Here is a 21,201-nt window from a genome sequence, read left to right on the forward strand (position 1 = left end):
CTTAACAACTGTGCTACCAGGGAAGCCCCCAACTGATTTTTTTGAGACAAAAACACATTTATTTTTAGAATCTGAATAGAGGTCTCATTTGAATAGAGATGAAAAACACCTTTCCCTCCACCCTCCCTAAGATTTCCACTGAGCCAATCGAAGAGTAGCTCAAAAACAAGCTTTTGTCACAAATAAACTTCAAAAGGTACAAAGATGTGGCTACCAATAATCTCAAAGAAAAATGGTGTACAACCAAAATTTGGACCTCCAGCTAATTTACATGAATCTAACAATTTTATACAAAATCTTGAGTAATTTATATTAGCCCAGCGATTCAGGAACAAAGGGTAACTTCTGTTGATTAAAATGAGGCCCCTCTCATCAGTGCTTGGTAGATAGATGTAAAAGTTGGTAACTCTGGACCAGATTTAACATCAAGTGAGGAAAGAGAAAGTATTTCAATCCCTGCGTGCCTCTCTTCAAATATACCCTTGGAAGTAATACTACAACCTATAAAGTGACTGTGTAACACAGGCACAAGAACTCTTACAGTGCTAAAATCACACTGACTCCTAGATTTTTCCACATAGACCAAGAACGATTCAGATTAGAATCAAATAAATTTTATCTAGCGGCATGGACTGATCACACCACAAGCCTATAAAAACCCAATCCCAGAAGCTGTTTGTGTAAGTGGAGAAATACACACCTGTACTTTTTCTGCTATCAGTCTGTCCAGCCAGCCAGTGTCAATTCTATTCATCTGAAAGCTTTCAGTCTCCAACAATTTGATCAGGTATTCGACTGTAGTTCGAAAGTCGCCCCGGATAGATAGTTCCTTCAAAGCCACCACCATGTTTCTGGGAGAAGGATAGAAGCAGATCTGTTTCAGCAAGAAATGTTCTAGTGTTTTTCAATAATTTTCAAGAATTGTTTCATTCCTTTAGAGTTTCAGGAGGCGGGGGAGAGAGACAGACAGTTCCAAGAACAAATGAGGGTGCAGATATATATGTGCTTATTCCAGATAGAATTTTCAAGAAGTCAGCAAACTTATGAGTCTGATTAATATTACCATAAGAGCATCAGCAGATCACATACATTTCATTATATGGAATACAGAACAAATTATCTGCAAACCACCCAGTTTTCACTGTTCCCATCATTCCATTCATTTATTGCTGGCTAACGAGAATTAGGGCATAATTCTCCCCTCCTTACACCTTTTTTATTTTATTTAGGTAAAGTTTACATTTAATAAAATATACTTAAGTACACTGTTCAGTGAATTTTTACAAACACTAATACCTTAATTTAAAGGTTTCCATACAATGGAGGTAACTGGCTGGGGAAACTCAGGTATTAGTAGCCTGACACTGCATGTGAGAGTGGTGGTTTTTTTTAAGTTGCATTTTAGCCATCTGTGGAATGACTTGCTCATTACTTTGATTACATTCCAATTAAGTGTTAAATGATCTAACTTTAACAAAATTTCAAATACCATGGGGTTTTTCGCTGTATACTTCTGCCCAGTGTTATGCTGAACAGGGCAGGTCCCTACTTCAACAAATATTTATTATGCATCTCACAGACTCAAGACACATACTAGACTCTTAAGGGAGAGAGGATGTGGAGACAATAATCACTTAAAAAATATATGACAGGGCTTCCCTGGTGGCGCAGTGGTTGAGAGTCCACCTGCTGATGCAGGGGACACGCACGGGTTCCTGCCCCGGTCCGGGAAGATCCCACATGCCGCGGAGCGGCTAGGCCCGTGAGTCATGGCCACTGGAGCCTGCGCGTCTGGAGCCTGTGCTCCGCAACGGGAGAGGCCACAACAGTGAGAGGCCCACGTACCGCAAAAAATTAAAAAATAAAAAATATATAGGACATAATATCATAAATACCAGTAGAGAGATATAAGCAAACTGTGGAGCGGTTCTAAGAGGGGAGAAAATCCACCTCCCTATGGTTTCATAAAGAATGTGAGATCTGACATAGAAAACAAACTTGTGGTTACCATAAGGGGAAAGGGAGGGGGGAGGGATAAATTAGGAACATAAGATTAAGTGATACAAACTACTATACATAAAATAGATAAGCAACATGTTTTTACTGAATAGCATGTGGAACTATATTCAGTATCTTGTAATTACCTATAATGGAAAATAATCTGAAAAAAACATATATATATAACTGAATCACTTTGCTGTACACCTGAACTAATACAATATTGTAAATCAACTATTCTTCAATTTAAAAAAAGAAAAAGAATGTGGGATCTGAAATGGGATAAAAGTTAAGCTGGGATTATGACTGTGACAGAAATATTCTTCCAAGTGGTCCAGGAGTTCTCAGCCTAGAACATTATTCCGTTTCCCACCTCTACCCTCCTCTCTATGCCCTATCTCAGCCTGGCTTATTCCTATACATATTTCATATATCAATCTAGATGTCACTTCCTTTTGCGAAAACTTCCCTGACCCTTCCTGGACTGAGTTAGCTGACTCAGCTCTACGCTCCTATAACACCCTTATGTAATCCCACTATCAGAGATGGCACTTCTTACACTGTGTTCAATTGCTTATTTGCCTCTCTTACTCTGGATCATAAAGTTCCATGAGGGCACAGACCCTATCTTGATCCTCATTATATTGTCAGTGCCATTAGATATTCAGTAAATATTTGTTAAATGGAGTGAATGAATGAATGGATGGACAGAGGGAGTAGCAAGAACAAAGGGAAAAAGGAAATAAATTAGGGGTTGTGTTCAGGGAATGTTATGATTGAAGCAGAGGGTATGAGGACAGGAATGAGGGGCAAGTCCATTTATCCAACAAACATCTACTGAATGCTTACTATGTTCAGGGGACACAGCAGCAACAAGACAGACACGGTCTTGTTCTCATGGCATTTAGATTACAGTCTGCGGGAAATATGGGTTGGGGCTATTCTGGAGAAGAATATGAACACCAAGCAGAAGAATATAGACCTAATATAATGAAGAAAGAAGAAACAAACTCTGAGCTGAAGAATGAACTTTAGCATGGTGTTAAGAAGCAAGTTTAGGGACTTCCCTGGCTGTCCAGTGGTTAAGACTCTGCGATTCCACTACAGGGGGGTGTGAGTTCGATCCCTGGTTGGGGAACTAAGATCCCGCGTGTCACAAAGCGCGGCCCCCAAAAAAGGGCAAGCTTATTGTAGAGACCATAATTTTCATATGCTAAACATTAACGTGGTAGCTTTACACTGTAGAGAAATGTACAGAGCAGGTCAGGAAGTAAGGAGCAAGGCTTTTGGAGCAGGTCATAAGACATGTCCTGCAGAGAATGCTCAGTGGCGTGCCAATCAGGACTGGAAACCTAAATACCAATAGCGGCCACTCTGGGGATGTAAATGAGTGAGGCAGACTGGACGGGAGGTGTGTGAACTAGAGAGTTCGTGTTTCTTCTAAAGGAAGCAGTCACACAAAGCTTCAGTTAACTTTTGCCAAGTGGAATATAAAACCAACTGTCATCCCGTTCTTTTAAGGGAAGACAGAAATCCATGTATTTACTTCAATCTCCCAATTTTTAAATATTGGTGATTTAAAAAAACTAACACTCTACAAGACAATCAAAACACATCTGTGGCTGTGACTAGTAGGAAAGCCACCAATTTGCAAGCTCTAGTGTAAACCTTCTTCACTTTGGCAAAGCAGGATAGGACTGTGAAAGAAAAAAAAAAGGCAACTTTTATACCAGATGGTTTTTCTGGTAGCATTGCTTTAATTCTGAAAACTCCACTTATAGTTTTGAATAAGTGGGAAGAGTTGTAGAGGACAAAATAGAGAAAATTTGAGGTTTCCCAACTTCTAAAAACATTATTAAAAACCAACATTATTAATAAATACTTACTGATTACACAATCTATGTGTGCAGTTTAAAGGTCAAAGGAATAGTATTAAATGCTTGGTTCAAGTAAATAGACAATTAAAACATAGAACTAGATCAATTTTGGATAGATCTTCTAAAATATCTAGCCTGTCAAAATTACCTCCTAGAGCCCTACTTTTCAGGCAAGCAAAACTGCTATTAAATATTTAATGTTTACGCTCAATAGAATATTAACTAATACTTATGATATACCAGTTATATTATACTGTGTATATTTCATAGCTCACTGAGGTCTCTCATATAAGCAATGTGGACAGTCCCCTTATGCCCTTTTCATGTAATAAGCAGTTTCATTTTATTATTTTAAATGGCTATGGGACATTTACAGCTATACCTTTATTTTGATGACAAATAACAGGTCTTATCTCTGACATATGTCAAGTTCTTGGACAAGAATCTACCTCCACCCCCAAATGACAACACCATTTCTATAGAAAAATATGATATTTTTAAAGCAATCAATTTTATAAGTTTATTAAAAACATTGAAAGCAAAAATACTTGAAAAGGCTCAGGGCAACAGACAGAAAAACATCGCCAAACACTGAATAAATTTAATACAACATGAATGTAAGTACAGTCAAAGATATATTTCTTCAAGAAGGTTATTCATGTTAGTAGTTTTATAGCAATACATGATTCCCATTCCCATGCTCACACCTTCGTTGAAGATTAGCACAAGTTTATTCTCTGAAATGCAATCAAATGCTATTATACTCACGAAATGGCTTCCTCTCGGTTTTCTCCCCAGGAAAAGCAGTGACCGAACTGAGAATCAGCAAATTCATGAAGTCCCCCTGCAGCAGCAACACTGAAATAGCCCCAAACGTTCTTATTGCTGCGGAAATTCAGTTCCTGAACTGTTCCTGAGCTGGGCTTAAAACCCTATTAGAAGATTCACAGATATAGAGAACAAACAAGTGGTTAACAAAAGGGAGAGGGAAGGAAGGAAAGGAAATATAGGGGTAGAGGATTAAGAAGTACAAACCACTATATACAAAATAAATAAACTACAGGAGTATTGTACAGCACAGGGACTATAGTCAGTACTTTATAATAACTTAAAATGGAGTATACTGAATCACTATGTTGTACACCTGAAACTAATGTAATATTGTAAATTGACTACATGCAATAAATTTTTTAAATCAAAAAAAAAAAACCCTGTTAGAGAATGAAGAATATGAGATGATATTATATTTCCAAGGAAGAGAACGTTCATATACTCATTGTTCAGGTTCTGTGTAATCACACACACACAAAAAGCAGAAATGATACACAAAAATCATAAAGGCTTGCGAGCCAATGTCCAGTGCTACGGACCCACTGAGGACTCTACAGTGACTAAACAGGTCTAAATGACCAATGCAACAGTGATTACTTATTTGTCTGCTCTGATGAAGCCTCTATGAATTTCCTTCTCCAGAGGAAGTCCCAAGATATTTCAGATATGCCCTCAGATAGCATCTTAATATTAAAGTTCACAGGGAAAAAAAAAGTGTAAACCTTTTAAGTGATGGGTTACCTCATCTGGATTTTCACTAGTGATCCGAGCAGCAATAACGTGGCCCCTTGGGCAAGGAACATGAGCAGAATTTTCAAAATCAATGGGAGCATCACCCCAGGGAGATACCCCATACATCATACGGATATCCTTGATTCTGTACAAAGGGATCCCCATGGCAATCTGAAAGGTAATAAAACACACATCACTCATTTTTCACAGTTACTTGCCTTAAAATGTGGAAGCTATCAGATTTCTCATTTCAGTAGCCACCACCTAAAACACCCTATGTTTATAGCCTGCATCCTACATCATTGAATAGGTGACTCTTAGTTACTTGAAACAAAACACACGTAAGGTGTTAAATACTCCCCACTCCTTAAAAAGTCCCCAAATCCCTAATGCAATAGACATGAGCTTCCCTCTAATTGTCATTTCCCCATCAAGGGATCAGAATGAAAATATCCAAGGGAAGAGTCAGTGTCAGTGGCTCTCCAAGTTCAGACAGCTAAAAAGTCCTAACTATGTCATAATTACTTCATAATTATTGCCACAAACCACTGGAGAAAGTATATAAATCTTTATTTACTGGGTTCCTTAACAGGGACCACTGGGGACCAGAAGGGGTTCCCAATGTGGGCAAAGAATATGTTATTTACAAATAATATCAAACTTCATCATGAACTATTACTGCTTCCCATAGCATTTGTTTCCTGGGCTGAATGGAGAAAATAATATTGACAGCCAGCACTTTAAACATTATAAAAATAAATGTGTGCTGCCACACTCTTGCCATGAATAACCTCAGCCACCACTCTAAGGTGGAACTGCTTCAATTTAGAACACTAGGAAAAAGGCGTAGAGGACAATTACGATGTTTGTAAGGTTTCCTATAATTTAAACAACTGAGTAAAGCATATTATTTGTGAAGTTTCTTTCTGATATATGACATTTTATATCAGATGTGTCTGGCTAAAAAATAATAATATTCCTAGATTTGTACCATATCAGGAAAACCAACCCGCACATCCCAAGCCATAGAGTGCAAGAGATGAACATTACACGAGACTCAGATAAGAGGCGTCTTCTCTTAACAGATGCTGCTTGAACCAGTTTTGCAGGCATCTCTGACATTCCAAACTTCTGTAAGCAACTCTCTGATCAAGAGCAGGGTGACTCACCTGGAGCTGTGCCGCAGGGAGGTTGACATCGGCCACCATCTCGGTACAAGGGTGCTCCACCTGTAGCCGAGGGTTCAGTTCCAGAAAGTAGAAGCTGCCATCCTGGCTGTAGAGGTATTCCACAGTCCCAGCACTCACATAACCAACCATTTTGGCAAGTTTCACCGCACACTCAAAGAAGAAAGATAAGGCAACATAAGTATGTCATCTTGTCCAGCTGATGGGCTACTACTTATCTATAGCTTCTCCCTCTCAAAGAGCCAGTGTTTATAAAGGCTTTTAGCCATGTGAGTGAATTTCACCCTCTCTGATTAAAACACCATGGGAGATTCTGCATTGTACGCTTGTTCCTAGTATTTCTAGTATTCTTCCTAGAATACGAGAAATTCTTCCTAGAAACATGGCTGTCCAGCTAGAGACCAGATTTTCTACCCTCCCTTAAAGCAAGTGACTAAGTTTTAACCAATGCAACGTCAGCATTGGTGAGTGATATGCATAATCCCTGAATCATGTTTTGAAAAGGAATTGCTTGTCCTCTATTCCTGGCTTTTCCCCTTCTATGGACTAGAACATGGTCATGACAGTGCAAGCCCATTTCACCATGCAGATGACAACATACTAAGAATGACAAAACAAAACAGAAAGAACCTGAATCCCAAGATGGTCTCATGGAGCAGAATGGTCCTACTGGTCCTGGAGAGATCACCTCAGATTATGATTGGAAGGAAAAATAAACTTCTATCCTATTGCGTGGTTGTATTTTTTTGGATCTCTTTATTACAATAGCTTAACCTGTACGCTAATCAATACAGAAACTATTAAATTCAGGTAGGATGCTGATATTTAAAAAAATTAAAGCATGTGATGCTGACTTAACAACAGGGTAGCAGCTCTCAAGGAAACAGATGCTGCAGACCGGAAAACTGGTGGCCTCCTTGTTAGGCATAAGAAAACATTTGGGAAACTGTCTCCTACAATAACTTGGGATGCGGACAAAACACCAACTAAGCCCTAAGAAAAGTGGTTAGAAAAAGTCAGAATGTGAAAAAAACCAAATGCCTTTGTATCCCCAAACCAGAAGATTAGATTCTCACCCTGAAGCAACCCAGTGCCAAAGATCAAGTCAAGGGGGCTGCTTTAGCATCAGCTGGCCTCAAGGTAGTCAGTACTGAATTGAGGAGAGAAAGAGGGCTGAACACAGAAGGAAGTAAATAAAGAGGAAAAGTCACTATGTCCAGAAATCTTGAGTGTGGTTACTCCTACCTGAAGCTGAATAGAAGCAAAGAGTCCAGAAACTTACTAAGTTTTGACGGAATTGTATTTCTAAACAAACCACAAATCTGGCTTTCAAAACCCATGACTGATAATCACAGTCATCTGTGTGGCCCCAACCCTGCACCAGCAGGAAGTGAGCGGTGAAAGCTCTGCCAAAGAAAGCATGGTCTCCAAAGCTCAATCATAGAGGACCGTGAACAAGGAAGAACTTCCCAGAGAAAAAGGCCTTAACGGTGCCTTGAGGAATGACGGGCAAAGAATTTACTTCCAGAGAGCAGAACCAGGGGCAGCCAGAGGGCTAATGGAGGTATTACTCCACCACATGACAGGAAATCACCACAATTCCTACCTAGAAGAATTTGATAACTGCTATGGATCAGTGATTATTGCCTATTTTTCATTCTTCTTTTTACCACATGGGAGTTATCCTGTTCCTACTCCACCACTGTATATGGCGAAAGGAGGAATCACAAGGGGTAGGTAACTTGTATTCTAGGTCACTGGCCCATACAAAGCCACATGTACGTATAACAGAGAGGACTGTACATTACCTAGAGAGTTGGACTTTGGGCTGAATATAGTAACTAGGTGGGACTTTGGGCTGTCTTCTTTGGGGAAAGGCTAAGAATGTTCCAAGAGTGACAAAAAGGGTGTGAAAGGATAATGGGTAGCCAGAGGAGCAGACACAGATTGTTAAATGCCCTCCAGTAATTTTTCATTGCGTTATCCATTTAGTAATAGAATCTCCTGAATTTCAGCTGAGCATATGGCCACTCAGCTAGTGACTACAATTCCTAACATCCCTTGCAGCTAGGTGTGATTGTGTAACTGAATGTTGTCCAGTGAAAAGTGAGCAGAAGTAATATGTGTGACTTCTGGCTCATATTTTTATATGCTTGCCTTCCAAGTCCTCTCTTTCCCCCTCCCACAGGCTACAGTGTGAACATATTCTTGCGAGCTAGCTTTAATCATAAGGTAATGACACCCTAGGACAAGGGTTGGCAAACTTTTTCAGTAAGGGCCAGATAATAATTATTTTCAGCTGTGTGGGCCATATAGTCTCTGTCACAACTACTCAACTTTGTCACTGCAGTGATAAGGCAGCCACAGATAATACATAAATAAATTAGCATGCCATGTTCCAATAAAATTTTATTTACAGGGACTCCTCTGGTGGTGCAGTTGTTGAGAATCCCGCCTGCCTGTGCTGGGGACATGGGTTCGATCCCTGGTCCAGGAAGATCCCACATGCCGCGGAGCAACTGAGCCCGAGCGCCACAACTACTGAGCCTGTGCTCTAGAGCCTGCAAGCCACAACTACTGAGCCCACATGCTGCAACTACTGAAGCCCACGCACCTAGAGCCCATGCTCCACAACAGGAGAGGCCATTGCAATGAGAAGCCCGCGCACCGCAACCAAGAGCAGCCCCCACTCGACACAATTAGAGAAAGCCCACACGTAGCAATGAAGACCCAATGCAGCCAAAAGTAAAATAAATAAATAAATATTAAAAAAAAAAAAAAAAAAACAGAAAAAAAATTTTTTTATTTACAAAAACAGGTGGCAGGTTGGATTTGGCCTGCTAGTTGTAGTTTGCTGACTCCCGTCCTAGTAATAGCAAAGCAGTAAACCGGCGTCCCTGGCACCAGCTCATCTCTGAACTATGATGAGAGAGAGGAATAGAACTTGCACCTTATTTAAGCCACTGTACTTTGGAGGCCTCTTTACTACAGTAGTTAAAGAATCAATCTTAATACACACACAAACACACACACACACACGTAGAAATTAAACTTAAAACACAGATGACCATATATTCAGCTTCTTTGGAATCAGGGAGAAAAAAGATGGAAAACATATCTCCAAAAAGATGAAGATTGAGTCAAGGTTCCAGAAAAGACCATGTTCAGACTCCTAAACTACAGCTATTTCCAAGGGACCCTGTAAAACTGCTGAGAGATTATTTTCCATACAAAAATACAGACTATGTAAATTTTAAAGATACTTAGAGGAACTTTTAAGAGACAATGGACTAGAACAAATTCATCTGAAGACTAAAGGATAATCAATCTAGAAAATGCAACTACCTGCTTATCATGAGCTTGTTAAAGAACCAGACAATAAGATTAAAAAATCCCAAAACATTTCTCTTCATTATCCCTACTCAAAATAGTACACTGATTTTTTTGTCAAAGGCATTAACTAATTTAGAGTTTGAAGTGTTCACTGGTATCTCTACTAGAGGGAGAATAGCAGAATTTTTATTTTATTTTTCCTCTAGGAAAAGGATATAATCTTATCAGTTATCCAGAACCACCGCTTGAAATTCCACTATTCTCAGATTGGCATATGAATTAAATGAGTAGTAGTTTTGTGTAAGAAAACAAAAATTAGAGCTTTTCATATACATACCTGTTCCATATGCTCAAATACTGCTGGAGTAGCAATAGCAGTAGGCGCTTCTTCAATAATCTTCTGATGCCTGCGCTGTACAGAGCAGTCACGACCAAACAAAGAGATAGCGTTGCCATACTGATCTGCTAAGATCTGCACCTCCAGATGACGAGATTGTTTGGCTAGTCTCATCACAAAGATAGGAGATCCAGGGACTTCAGCTTGAACCTATATTAGAAAAGGAAATAGAACAAATTCTTAAGTGGTAAGCACTTTTTCTATCTTGATAAGCTCCTTCCATTTCAACAGGCAGATGCCTAGAAGTGTCAGGGACCATGTTAATCATGAGAAATACAAAAATAAATAAAATATAGTTCATGCTCTCATCCTTCTTAAAGATACTGCATTCTTAGTTATATAACCAATATTAACTGATAAATACAAAAATGTATGAACATCCAGTGTGTTACAAAGGCAAAGAACAAATATTTTGAAAACACACACACACAAATTCCACAAAAGGGCAAAATACTGCCATCAATTCCAAACAACCAAATGTACAACTTGTTCTAGACTAGATACTTTCCTGGTTCACATTTCATTATATACAGTATTGTTGTAGTCAAAGGACTTTCATCTTCAGTTTTGAAGCATACTGTCACTAGATACAGAACTCGACACTAGCAATTATTTTCTTTCAGCACTTTAAGGATACTGCAATATTTTCTGGTTTCCACTGTTTCTACTGAGATGTCAGCTATCAATCTTACTGTTACTCCTTTGAAAGTAATCTTTTTTTCCCGGCTGCTTTAGGATTTTCTCTTTTCTCTGTCTTTTTAGGGGAGTGGAGTGGCAGATTTACTCTGATAAACTTAGATGTGGTTTTCTCTGTACTTCTCCTTGCAGGGCTCATAGTGTTTTTTGAATCTGTGCTTAGTATCTTTTCAGGAAATTCTTAGCCATTAGTTCAGAAAAATTCTTAGCCATTGTCTCTTCAAATATTGCTTCTGCTCCATGATTTCTTCAAACATTGCTTCTGCTCCATTTTCTCTCTCTTCTCCTCTGAGACTCAAAGTACACGTTAGATCATTTCACTGTCTTTTATGCTCTGTATCTCTTATGCTTTGTTTTGCTATATAACAAGTTACCTCAAAACTCAGTGGCTTGCTTAGGACACCAACCATTTTATTTGCTCATGATGCTGTGCTCATCTGGGCAGTTCTTCTGGTCTTGCTATAGTCATTCATGTGCATATCATCATCTGGTGGCTCGAGTGGGGCTGAATGGTCTCATGCAAATGTCTGCTGACTTGTGTTGACTGTTGGCCAGTAGGTCTACAGAGCCTTGACTGGAAGAGCTCATCTCTATTGCATGTGGCCTCCATCCTCCAGTAGGCTAGACCAGGCTTCTTCAACGCAGTGTTCCAAGAAGAGGGTGAGGGCAGAAGCTGCAAGGCTTCACAAGCACTAGCCTCTAGAACTTACACAATACCACTTTGGCCACATTCTAATGGTCTAAGCAAGCCACAAGGCCAGCTAAGATTCAAGGGGTGGGAAAAGAGGTGCCACCTCTTAATGGGAGGAAAGGCAAAGTCACATGGCAAAGGGATATACATTCAAGAACAGGAGAGGTTATTGCGGCCATCGCTGCAAACAATCTACTATGGTCCGCCCTCTGGCCACAATAATTCACATACCTCCCACATGCAAAATAGACTCACCCCCTCCCAAGACCCCCAAAGTCATCCAATCATGGCATCAGGCTTGAGGTCCATTTTCTCATAAGTCATGTCCACAAGCAAAAGAGACTCCTTGGGTGCAGCTCCTCAGGTGCTCTTTATCCAAAGATCTGGGAACTAAAAAGACAAGTTATCTGCCCCCAACACCCCCAACATTTAATGATGAGATGGGGAGAGAATAACTGTAAAAGATACTCCTATTCAAAGAAGAAAGGACAGGGGGTACATAGCAGTCACTGGTCCACAACAATTCTGAAATCCAGACGGGCAGATGTTGTGAGGTTCCCTTACTCCAGGGGCATGGAATTTTTTTTGTTGTTTGCTGTTTTTTACTACGGTCTTGTTCTGCTCCCTGTGAGTGGTTTCCTAATCCATGGGTCCCCTCTGCTCTTAGCTGCCCTCTGGGCTCCTGGCTCCACAATCTGAAAAATCTTTTTATTATTAGAAATTACTAACGTTTACAGCTGAACAATTTTTCCAGTCTGCTTCCTATTCATAGAAAATCAAAGTCCCAGAGGCCTCTTTGAAGTCTGAACTGTCTCTGTCCCTTTAGTCCCTTTGGTGCATTTATCAACAGAAGTCTCTCAAAAACTTTGTGGTTTTCCTATGAATCATATTGGAAATTCACTACTTGCGCCAAAAACATATCCATAACTTTTCTGCACAGACCTCTCTGTACCTCGGGTTTGTCAGGCTGCTGTGGGACAACATCTTTAAAATTCTTAGAAGCCCTTTTTTTCTAGCTGAGAGAGTAATCTACCAGGTACTGTCTTAAGTATTTCTGAGGTCTTAAAGGATCTCCCAGGCACTCTTGATTTGGTCTGTACTCTGAAGTCATTTTTTACTTTGAAAATCTTTTGCCAGCTAGAGAGATTGGGAATGAGAAACAGTTCTATTTTCAAACTCAACAAGTTTGAAACACCTTCTTTAGTTCATCCCTCTTTATAGTTCCTTAGCAAAAGCAACCAAAAGCATTCAACAGATACTGTTAACACTTTATCTAAAAAGATCTCCTTCTACAAGTTCACTAAATACAGTCTCTACCCTCCAAGTTACCTCAGGTAATTGTTCCATCATTACAGAACATGGGTTACCTTTTCCCTCACTGCCTTTCCATCCCACACTAAAAGTTTGTTCACCATTCTTCCAGCCTTCATTAACAACCACCTTACCATTTTTCCAGCCTCCACCTATGAGCCAGTCTCAAAGCCAATGCCACATATTTTACTTTTTTGTTAGGGCAGTATTACACCTTTAGGTATCAATTTCTGGGTCAGTTATCCATTGATGCCTAACAAACCACCAAAAATTTAGTGACTTAGGATGCTGACCTTTTTTTTTTTTTTTAATTTGCTCACAGAAATTTGAGCTGGGCTCAGTTGGGCAGTTTTTCTGCTGATCTTGGCTTGGAGCCACTCATGTAGTTAGTCATCTGGCAACTTGACTGGGGTTGGATGGTCTAACGTGGCCTCACTTACATGTCTCAAAGGTGCTGGTGACTGTCAGGTCTAGGAAGCCTCAGTTGGGATAACTCATCTTTGCTTTGCATGGCCTCTCTTTTCCAGAAGGCTAAACTGGGCTTTTCACAAGGCAAGTCTAAGGCTCATTCCAAAAGGGCAAGGGCAGAAACTACAAGACCACTTGCAGTTTAGGCTTTGGAACTTGCACACCATTTCTACCACATTCTATTGGTCAACCCAAGTCACAAGGCCAACCAAAATTCAAAGGATGGGAAAAAAAGACTCTATTTCTTGATGGGAAGAAGGCAAAATCATACTATAAAAAGGTGTGTAGGGCTTCCCTGGTGGCACAGTGGTTGAGAGTCCGCCTGCCGAGGCAGAGGACACGGGTTCATGCCCTGGTCCGGGAGGATCCCACATGCCGCGGAGCGGCTGGGCCCGTGGGCCATGGCCATTGAGCCTGCGCATCCGGAGCCTGTGCTCCGCAACGGGAGAGGCCACAACAGTGAGAGACCCACATACCACAAAAAAAAAAAAAAAAAGGTATGTATATAGGGATGGGAGGAGTTAACATGGTCATCTTTGCAAATACTCTCTCACATGCTCTTTTCTGTATTTTTCATCCTTTTTGTCTCTTCATGCTTCAGTCTGAATTTTCTTCTGACCTATCATCCAGTCACTAATTCTCTCTTCAACTGCATCTAATATGCCATTAAACTCCTCTATTGACTTAATTTTAGTTATTGCATTTTCATTTGCTACTTCTTTATGGTTTCCAGTTATCTGCCCAAATTCTCAATCTTATCTTTAGTTTCCTTGAATACATTAAATATAGTTACGTTAAAGTCCCTGTCTGATGGATCCATGATCTAAACCCTCTGTGGGTCTGTTTCTATTGGCTTTTATTTTTCTTGATTTTCAATCACATAATTTGATACGCTTGCTTATTTTTTAAATTTATTTTATTGAAGTACAGTTGATTTACAATGTTGTGATGCCTGCTTATTTTTAATTGGCTGCTTGAAACTGCATTTGAAAAATTAATAGAAATAATTTGAGGTTCTGGATGTTACCTTTCTCTAGAGGGAATTTATATTTGCTTCCTGCTGGTAGCCAGGGACGCTAGCAACCCTAGAACACCATGCTAGAATCAAGAGTTAAGCATTTTGAAGCTGATATTTAGTCCCTTTGAGAACTGGTCTATTTCTAGTTCATTCTTACTCCTTCAAGATCCCAACCTAAAATGTGGGAGGCTTCCCAGGGAACCCTCCTCAGCAAACCCTACAGTCTAAGTTTTGTCCTTTTAGTCTTATAAGACTGTTGAAAAATCTAATCAGCTTTTCAACTGCTTCTTCTCAAACTAAAGGATATCTCTAGGGAAAAAATGGCCTCAAACATGAGACCTCTCTGGGTTTCATTCTTCTCCTATATCTTAGCCCCCAAATTCTTCATTGCCTTGAAAGATCTCTAGTGCCTTAAAACAGATTTTTTTTTTTTTTTTAAATTTGGCCACCTTTTCTAGTTTGCTCTCAGTGGGAGGACTGATTTGAGTTACTTAGTTAATCATTATTGGAACTTAAGGACTTTTACGTAAAACTTCCTAATCTTAGTATTCTAGATATTTCAACTACTTGATTCCACAGTAATAAGTAATTTTGAATTATCTAAAGGAGTTAACATTTTAAAAAATTAACATGAGGCATGACCTGCTTATGAAATTAGAATTATTATAGAAGGAATATAAAGTAAATGACAGGTAATATTCAAATACTGACACTCAAAATAGGATAATGCAGCAAAACAATACCTTTATCACTTTCTTTGTCTAGTATATCAAATCATGGAAGACCCAGCTCACAGAGTTTTTCTCGTTAGCTCATGACAATGAAGCAAAAAGTTTGGTGCTGAATGGTTTTAAAAAAAAAAAAAAAAGGGCAAATAATATGCAGCTAGGGGTACTAGTAAAAGATGGTACAAAGTAAAAGATGCTGGGAAAAATAAGAAAAAGTGGGAAGCTAGGAAAGTGAAAAGGCCAGAAGGGGTCCCAATTTTCCTTTTTCTGGGTATTGGTAGGAGAAAAAAAGAAGTGAGTCAAGTATGTAAGGGTAACTCTGAGGGCAGGAAAAAGAGACTCCTGTCTTTGGATTCTTTCTCTAAGATTCTGAAAAGAAATCATTTCTTTGGCCTCCACGACCAACTTGTAGTATGGCCACATCCTTGGCTGCAAATCAGAGGATTAGGCAAAGAGAAAGCCTAGGTTTAGCTTTCCTGAGCCACCCTCCGTTCTCACAGAACATGCGCCTGCCACAGGGTCCCTGTGCCAGGGTGTGGTGACCATGCAGTACAGGCCACGGTATTATAGACTGCTGGGCCAGAACACATGACAGAAACTCAGGAGTCTGCAGCCAATTTGAACTGAAGTGAGGTGAAGTCAATCAAAGAGCTTGAGTGAGGCCAGACCAAGAGCATCCAGATCAGGAATTAACCGTGTCACATACATTGTCTAAAGTGCCAGCAGAAGAGGGACACAAAAATGCAGAAAGGTACTGACTCTTGCTTGTTACTATGAGTTCCTATGAGCCACACAAACCATATGCAGAAGAGCTATCTGAGAAACTGAGCAGTCTTATATAAGACAGAATAACTCTACTGCTTGTATTACCTAAATGAATAAAACCTTAAATTGAACTGGACATTTTATTAATTCTTTTCCCCTGCTAATAAGCAGGTAGAGGCTAGAAAGAAAGACAAGATTAGCTGTAGACAAAAAAATCTAAATATTTTCCGGACATCCAAATTACATGCATCTCTGATATACATGTTAGTTCCAATAAATAACGACAGCTTGTACTCTACCTGTCTGAAGAGGTTAGGGAAGTCATCTGCATTGTTGACTTTTCTGATTCCCTTCCCTCCTCCTCCTTCCGAGGCCTTGATCATTACTGGATATCCAACTTCCTCCGCTGCCTTCAAGAAGAAAGAGAAAAATGGAAGTGAGAATGGTATTAGTAGGGAAGGAGAAAACTGGCATTTTCTCCCTTTAAAAATGCTGTCATTTGGTAGGTCTATATATAGCAAAATAGAAAGATCCTGAAGATATACTATTAGGTGGGAAAAAAAAGTACCTGAGTAATATTTGTACTATTGGGTTGAACAAGAAGAAATTGCATTTTTTTGGTAGGTAAAAAAATGGTTGAATACTGGCAATTTTGTATGTTTCAATCTAAGATAATCCCATATAGATCAAAAACAAAGTAAAACTATGTGTATAATTATGTATGCATTCACACACTTACCTATGTAAGTATAAAAAAACAAGTCTAGAAAATCCACCAGCAGTGATTTATAAAAGGAAGATGAGTAGATATAAACTTTCACTTTTTACTGTATATATTTCTATATTATTAGAATTTCTCATAAGATGCAAGAATTTGTCTATTACCCATAATTTTTATTTTATTTTATTTTATTTTCAAGTTACCAGAGTATACACTTTCTGTCTTTATTCCATAATTTTTATTTAAAAAAAAGACAAAAAGACATACACAGTTCACTTATTATAAGCTGATGGCCTCAGCACAGCTTCTGACCCTCCGACAACATATAAGACTCAACAAATCAGGAATCTCACATATCCAGAAATTTTTCTCACTCAACTTTTTGATAAAGATAAAAATAACAAGATACAAAAATATTAATGAAAGCAGTCAGAAAACTAATTTTCAACACATGCTCTAAATGTGCTTTTCACATTTACAGTATTTTATAATGATCAGGTGACGATCCCAAAACGTTTTGAATATTTAATTATATATCCATTAAGTAAAGAGCCAGTTAAATCAAGATATACCTATTTACTAGACTACTATGCAATTATTAAAGGAATGAGGTAGCGTTTACATGCAACGATATGGAAGATGTCCATATTATAGTTAAGGCAAAAAGTAAATTGGGGAAAAGTTAACCAAAAGTTTAAAATAACTGAGTCATTCCTTTGTCAAAACATTCCAGTCTTTCACGGTTTACGTTGTAACAATATCTAAAAAACGTGTCACCAGAAAAAGACCATTTCACATTTTAATTTTTGTCAGTAAATTACGCATGAAAATCCTTCACTCACAGTCCCATCTCTTCTCAACTCTCTTAACTATTCACTTCTATGCTTATAAAAAAAATTAGCATGATGAACTCAATCACTGGGTGATAAATGAAGAAACAGCCACAGTTGTAAGAAAGATTTAAAAAAAAATAGGGGGGGCTTCCCTGGTGGCACAGTGGTTAAGAATCTGCCTGCCAATGCAGGGGACACAGGTTTGAGCCCTGGTCTGGGAAGATTCCACATGCCACAGAACAACTCATTCCGTGTGCCACAACTACTGAGCCTGCGCTCTAGAGCCCGCGAGCCACAACTACTGAGCCCGTGTGCCACAACTACTGAAGCCCATGCACCTAGAGCCCGGGCTCCGCAACAAGAGAAGATACCACAGTGAGAAGCCCATGCACCACAATGAAGAGTGGACCCCACTCGCTACAACTAGAGAAAGCCCGTGAGCAGCAACGAAGACCAAACGCAGCAAAAAAATAATAATAATAAATACATAGCCCACGTGATATAAGAAAAAGGCAGGCCTTTTAAAAATATATAAAAGCTCTAGGCACAGGTCATCCATTTAAAATATTTTAGAAGAATTTTAATGCCATGAGGAAAATGCTTATGTATAGGTAGAAAAAAACCTAGGATTACAAAAACAATGTATATAGTAAGACCCTAATTTTACAATTATCATAATAATTATAGTTATGGGAATCTACTAATAAAGATTATCATTATATGAATCAAAAAAGGCTGGAAGAAAATATATGAATATGTTAACAAGACTTATCTTTGGATGCTGGGCTTATGGGTTTTATCATCTCTTTTCTTACTTTCCAAATTTTCTACCAGAAAATTTTATGTTTATAACCAGGAAAAAAAGGAATTTTAACTGATAAGCAAAATAACTAATTTCCTACAAAGGGCTTCTACTCTTTTGCAAATTATATCAAATAGAACATAGCATTAGCAATTCAATTAGAAATATTAATTCTTCTTATTAAGGAGATTACAGGATGCTTAACTTGAAATGCAAACAACAGAGCAAAATTAGTTGAGCATTCAGTGTTCCTCCTGAATTTATAACATACAAGTCAAACAAGAGTAGTGTGTTTTTCTAAAATATAGCCTCTTTCATTATCTCCTTGGAGGCATAGCTGACACTTCCAACTAATTAAAAAGTGAAAGGGGAACAAACTGGAGAGAACTATGAAGAAAGAAAAAGTAATGTTAGAGAGCCGACCTCCTTTTGCTTGGGTTCATGTTTCTACATGGACAGACAATAATTAGAGTAATAGTTTCAGCCTCTATCAGCTCCCTCCCTCACTCCTCCTCAAGGGAAAAAGAATGAATTCTGTGATTGGTCAGTTTGGAAGGAGAAACTGAGCATGTATAGCTCAGCCTTTTCCCCTTTGGGATCAGCCCACTACACAGAACATATGCTCTTTGCCAGCTCTCAGTCATACAATAAACTGAATGGCAAAAGCTCTGCCTCTGTGGTTATCCACACCACCAGTAACCAGTGAGCGAGTCTGCTTAACTGACATTCAGTTTATGAATCTGACTGTTGCGACACACTTAAACCATTTTCACCATCATCTCTATTCATAATAAAGCTGACATTTTGATCCCTCTCTGCCCGGCTTCTTGGTTCTGAACTCAAGTAGGGCAAAAAGTGTTGTTTGCCCCCAACTCCCCCTGCATGCACACAAATACTAACAGGTGGTAGAGAATAGAATCAGAACCTCCTTAAAGCTCTGATTTAACCACCTAAGAAATGTTCTGTCCAGGTGAACGGCTTGCTTCAAAACCAATTTAAATTATTTTTGTGAAACGTAGGTCACTTCCTCATTCTATAAACTATACCTCCTGGTCTTACAACCCTAATGCCATCATGGGTGTATATCATGAACCAGGCTCCAAATCCCTGTATTTGGGACTGTAAGTGGTCCGTTGAAAAACATCACTCCCTAGAGTTAGTAACTTACCTTCAGCCCGTCATCCACATCCTTCACACAACCTTTTTCATATAGTTCCTGAGGAACATTTAAGATACGTTTTGAAAAATCATTTTCGTGCCAGTCCACACAAAGACCTGCAATAGATAACAGTGACTTAAAAGCAGCTACAAAAACTTCTGTTCTTGTCAGTTTTCTGCTTATACCTTCTTTACTTCCCCCCACTGTTTTTTTGGCAGTGCCACATGGCTTGCAGGATCTTAAGTTTCCCAACCAGAGATTAAACGCAGGCCCATGGCAGTGAACGTGCTGAATCCTAACCACTGGACCACCAGTACCTTCTTTAAAATGCTTTCATATTTATCCAAAATTGAGGGTAGATGGGAGAAAGAAGGATACCATAAAACCCTGATCAGTCCTTGGAGTTAGCAGGATTTATCTATAGCAACACTTGGCCACTTGGGTTCTACTGCTGGAGAAAGCCAAGAGAGCTAACAAGCAGCAATTTAAAAAAATGCAAGGACATACAAGACAAAACAAACAAACAAAAAAGCACGTCAGACTTCTCACATAAACTCAGCAGGCAAAATACCTTCGATGTGTGTGTTCAGGGCTGCTTCAGGGCCAGAGGTCTGAGAAATAATTCAATCTTTATGAGCTCTTGGAAATGGAAATGGCGGTTTTATTGGCCTCAGCAGAGTCATGATTCCATACTCCCTGAATGTCCCTGTACTCAGCTACAAAGGGAATGGTATAGCCTCTCCACTCAAACAAGAACAAATTCAACGTTTTATTTTAAACTGTTTGACCCAGCCGGTCTGGAGAGGATATTGCAATCCCCCTGGAGAGCCAGAGTAACAAGAGTTCACATCTGTTCTGACTCAAGACAATGGTAGTTCCTATTCGGAAGAGGTTTTAGTGTATGTTTGCTCTCTGTGCTTCAGTACCAAAAAACAAAAGTTCATATTGTTATCAGCTATAATAATTCACAACGCACTCTTCAAGGGATTCGTCAAGAATAAATCATTTTTACAAAAAATTCATGCTTCTGCATGTCTAAAAGAAAGGTTGATCATTGACCTCATTTTTCTGCATCAAGGGCAAATGAGAGGTTGAATGGTATTAAACAAGCAAAACAAATCATCAATAGACTGTGGGCTCAAATCAAGAAAACACTGGCAAAAAAGAATAGAGGGACTTTTCTGGTGGCACAATGATTAAGAATCCGCCTGCCAATGCAAGGGACACAGGTTCGATCTCTGGTCCGGGAAGATCGCACATGCCGCAGAACAACTAAGCCCGTGCGCCACAGCTACTGAGCCCATGTACCACAACTACTGAAGCCCGCACGCCTAGAGACTGTGTTCCACAGCAGGAGAAGCCACCACAATGAGAAGCCTGCACACCGCAACGGAGAGTAACCCCCACTCGCCGCAACTAGAGAAAGCCCATGTGCAGCAATGAAGACCCAACGCAGCCAAAAATAAATAAATAAAATAAATAAATGTATTAAAAAAAGAACAGATACATGTATATGCATAACTGAATCACTTTGCTGTACACCTGAAACTAGCACAACATTGTTAATCAACTATACTCCAATATAAAATGTTTAAAATAAAGATTAAATAAACAGAAAGAGAAAGAAAGGAAGGAAGGAAGGAAGGAAGAAGGG

The 21,201-nt window shown here is 39.2% G+C and overlaps 1 protein-coding gene across 11 annotated transcripts in view; it reads right to left on the minus strand.

Annotated features, from left to right (window-relative positions):
• Positions 1 to 21,201, minus strand: part of ACACA (acetyl-CoA carboxylase alpha) — a 238,061-nt gene that overhangs the window by 152,283 nt on the left and 64,577 nt on the right. For 9 of the 11 annotated variants that reach the window (XM_029213013.1, XM_029213014.1, XM_029213018.1 and 6 more), the window contains 7 exons: positions 19,557 to 19,663; positions 16,332 to 16,442; positions 10,296 to 10,505; positions 6,608 to 6,778; positions 5,448 to 5,609; positions 4,644 to 4,807; positions 701 to 851 (listed from right to left, as the gene is read on the minus strand). In XM_029213013.1, the coding sequence (XP_029068846.1) occupies positions 701 to 851; positions 4,644 to 4,807; positions 5,448 to 5,609; positions 6,608 to 6,778; positions 10,296 to 10,505; positions 16,332 to 16,442; positions 19,557 to 19,663 (1,076 nt within the window). Of the gene's footprint in view, positions 1 to 700; positions 852 to 4,643; positions 4,808 to 5,447; positions 5,610 to 6,607; positions 6,779 to 10,295; positions 10,506 to 11,458; positions 11,964 to 11,997; positions 13,986 to 16,331; positions 16,443 to 19,556; positions 19,664 to 21,201 lie in introns of those variants that run through there. The other 2 variants (XM_029213019.1, XM_029213020.1) reach the window with 2 other exon arrangements.

The sequence above is a fragment of the Monodon monoceros genome, unplaced genomic scaffold (assembly GCF_005190385.1).
Source record: "Monodon monoceros isolate NGI ecotype Baffin Bay Population unplaced genomic scaffold, NGI_Narwhal_1 Super_Scaffold_9, whole genome shotgun sequence".
Taxonomy (NCBI): domain Eukaryota; kingdom Metazoa; phylum Chordata; class Mammalia; order Artiodactyla; family Monodontidae; genus Monodon; species Monodon monoceros.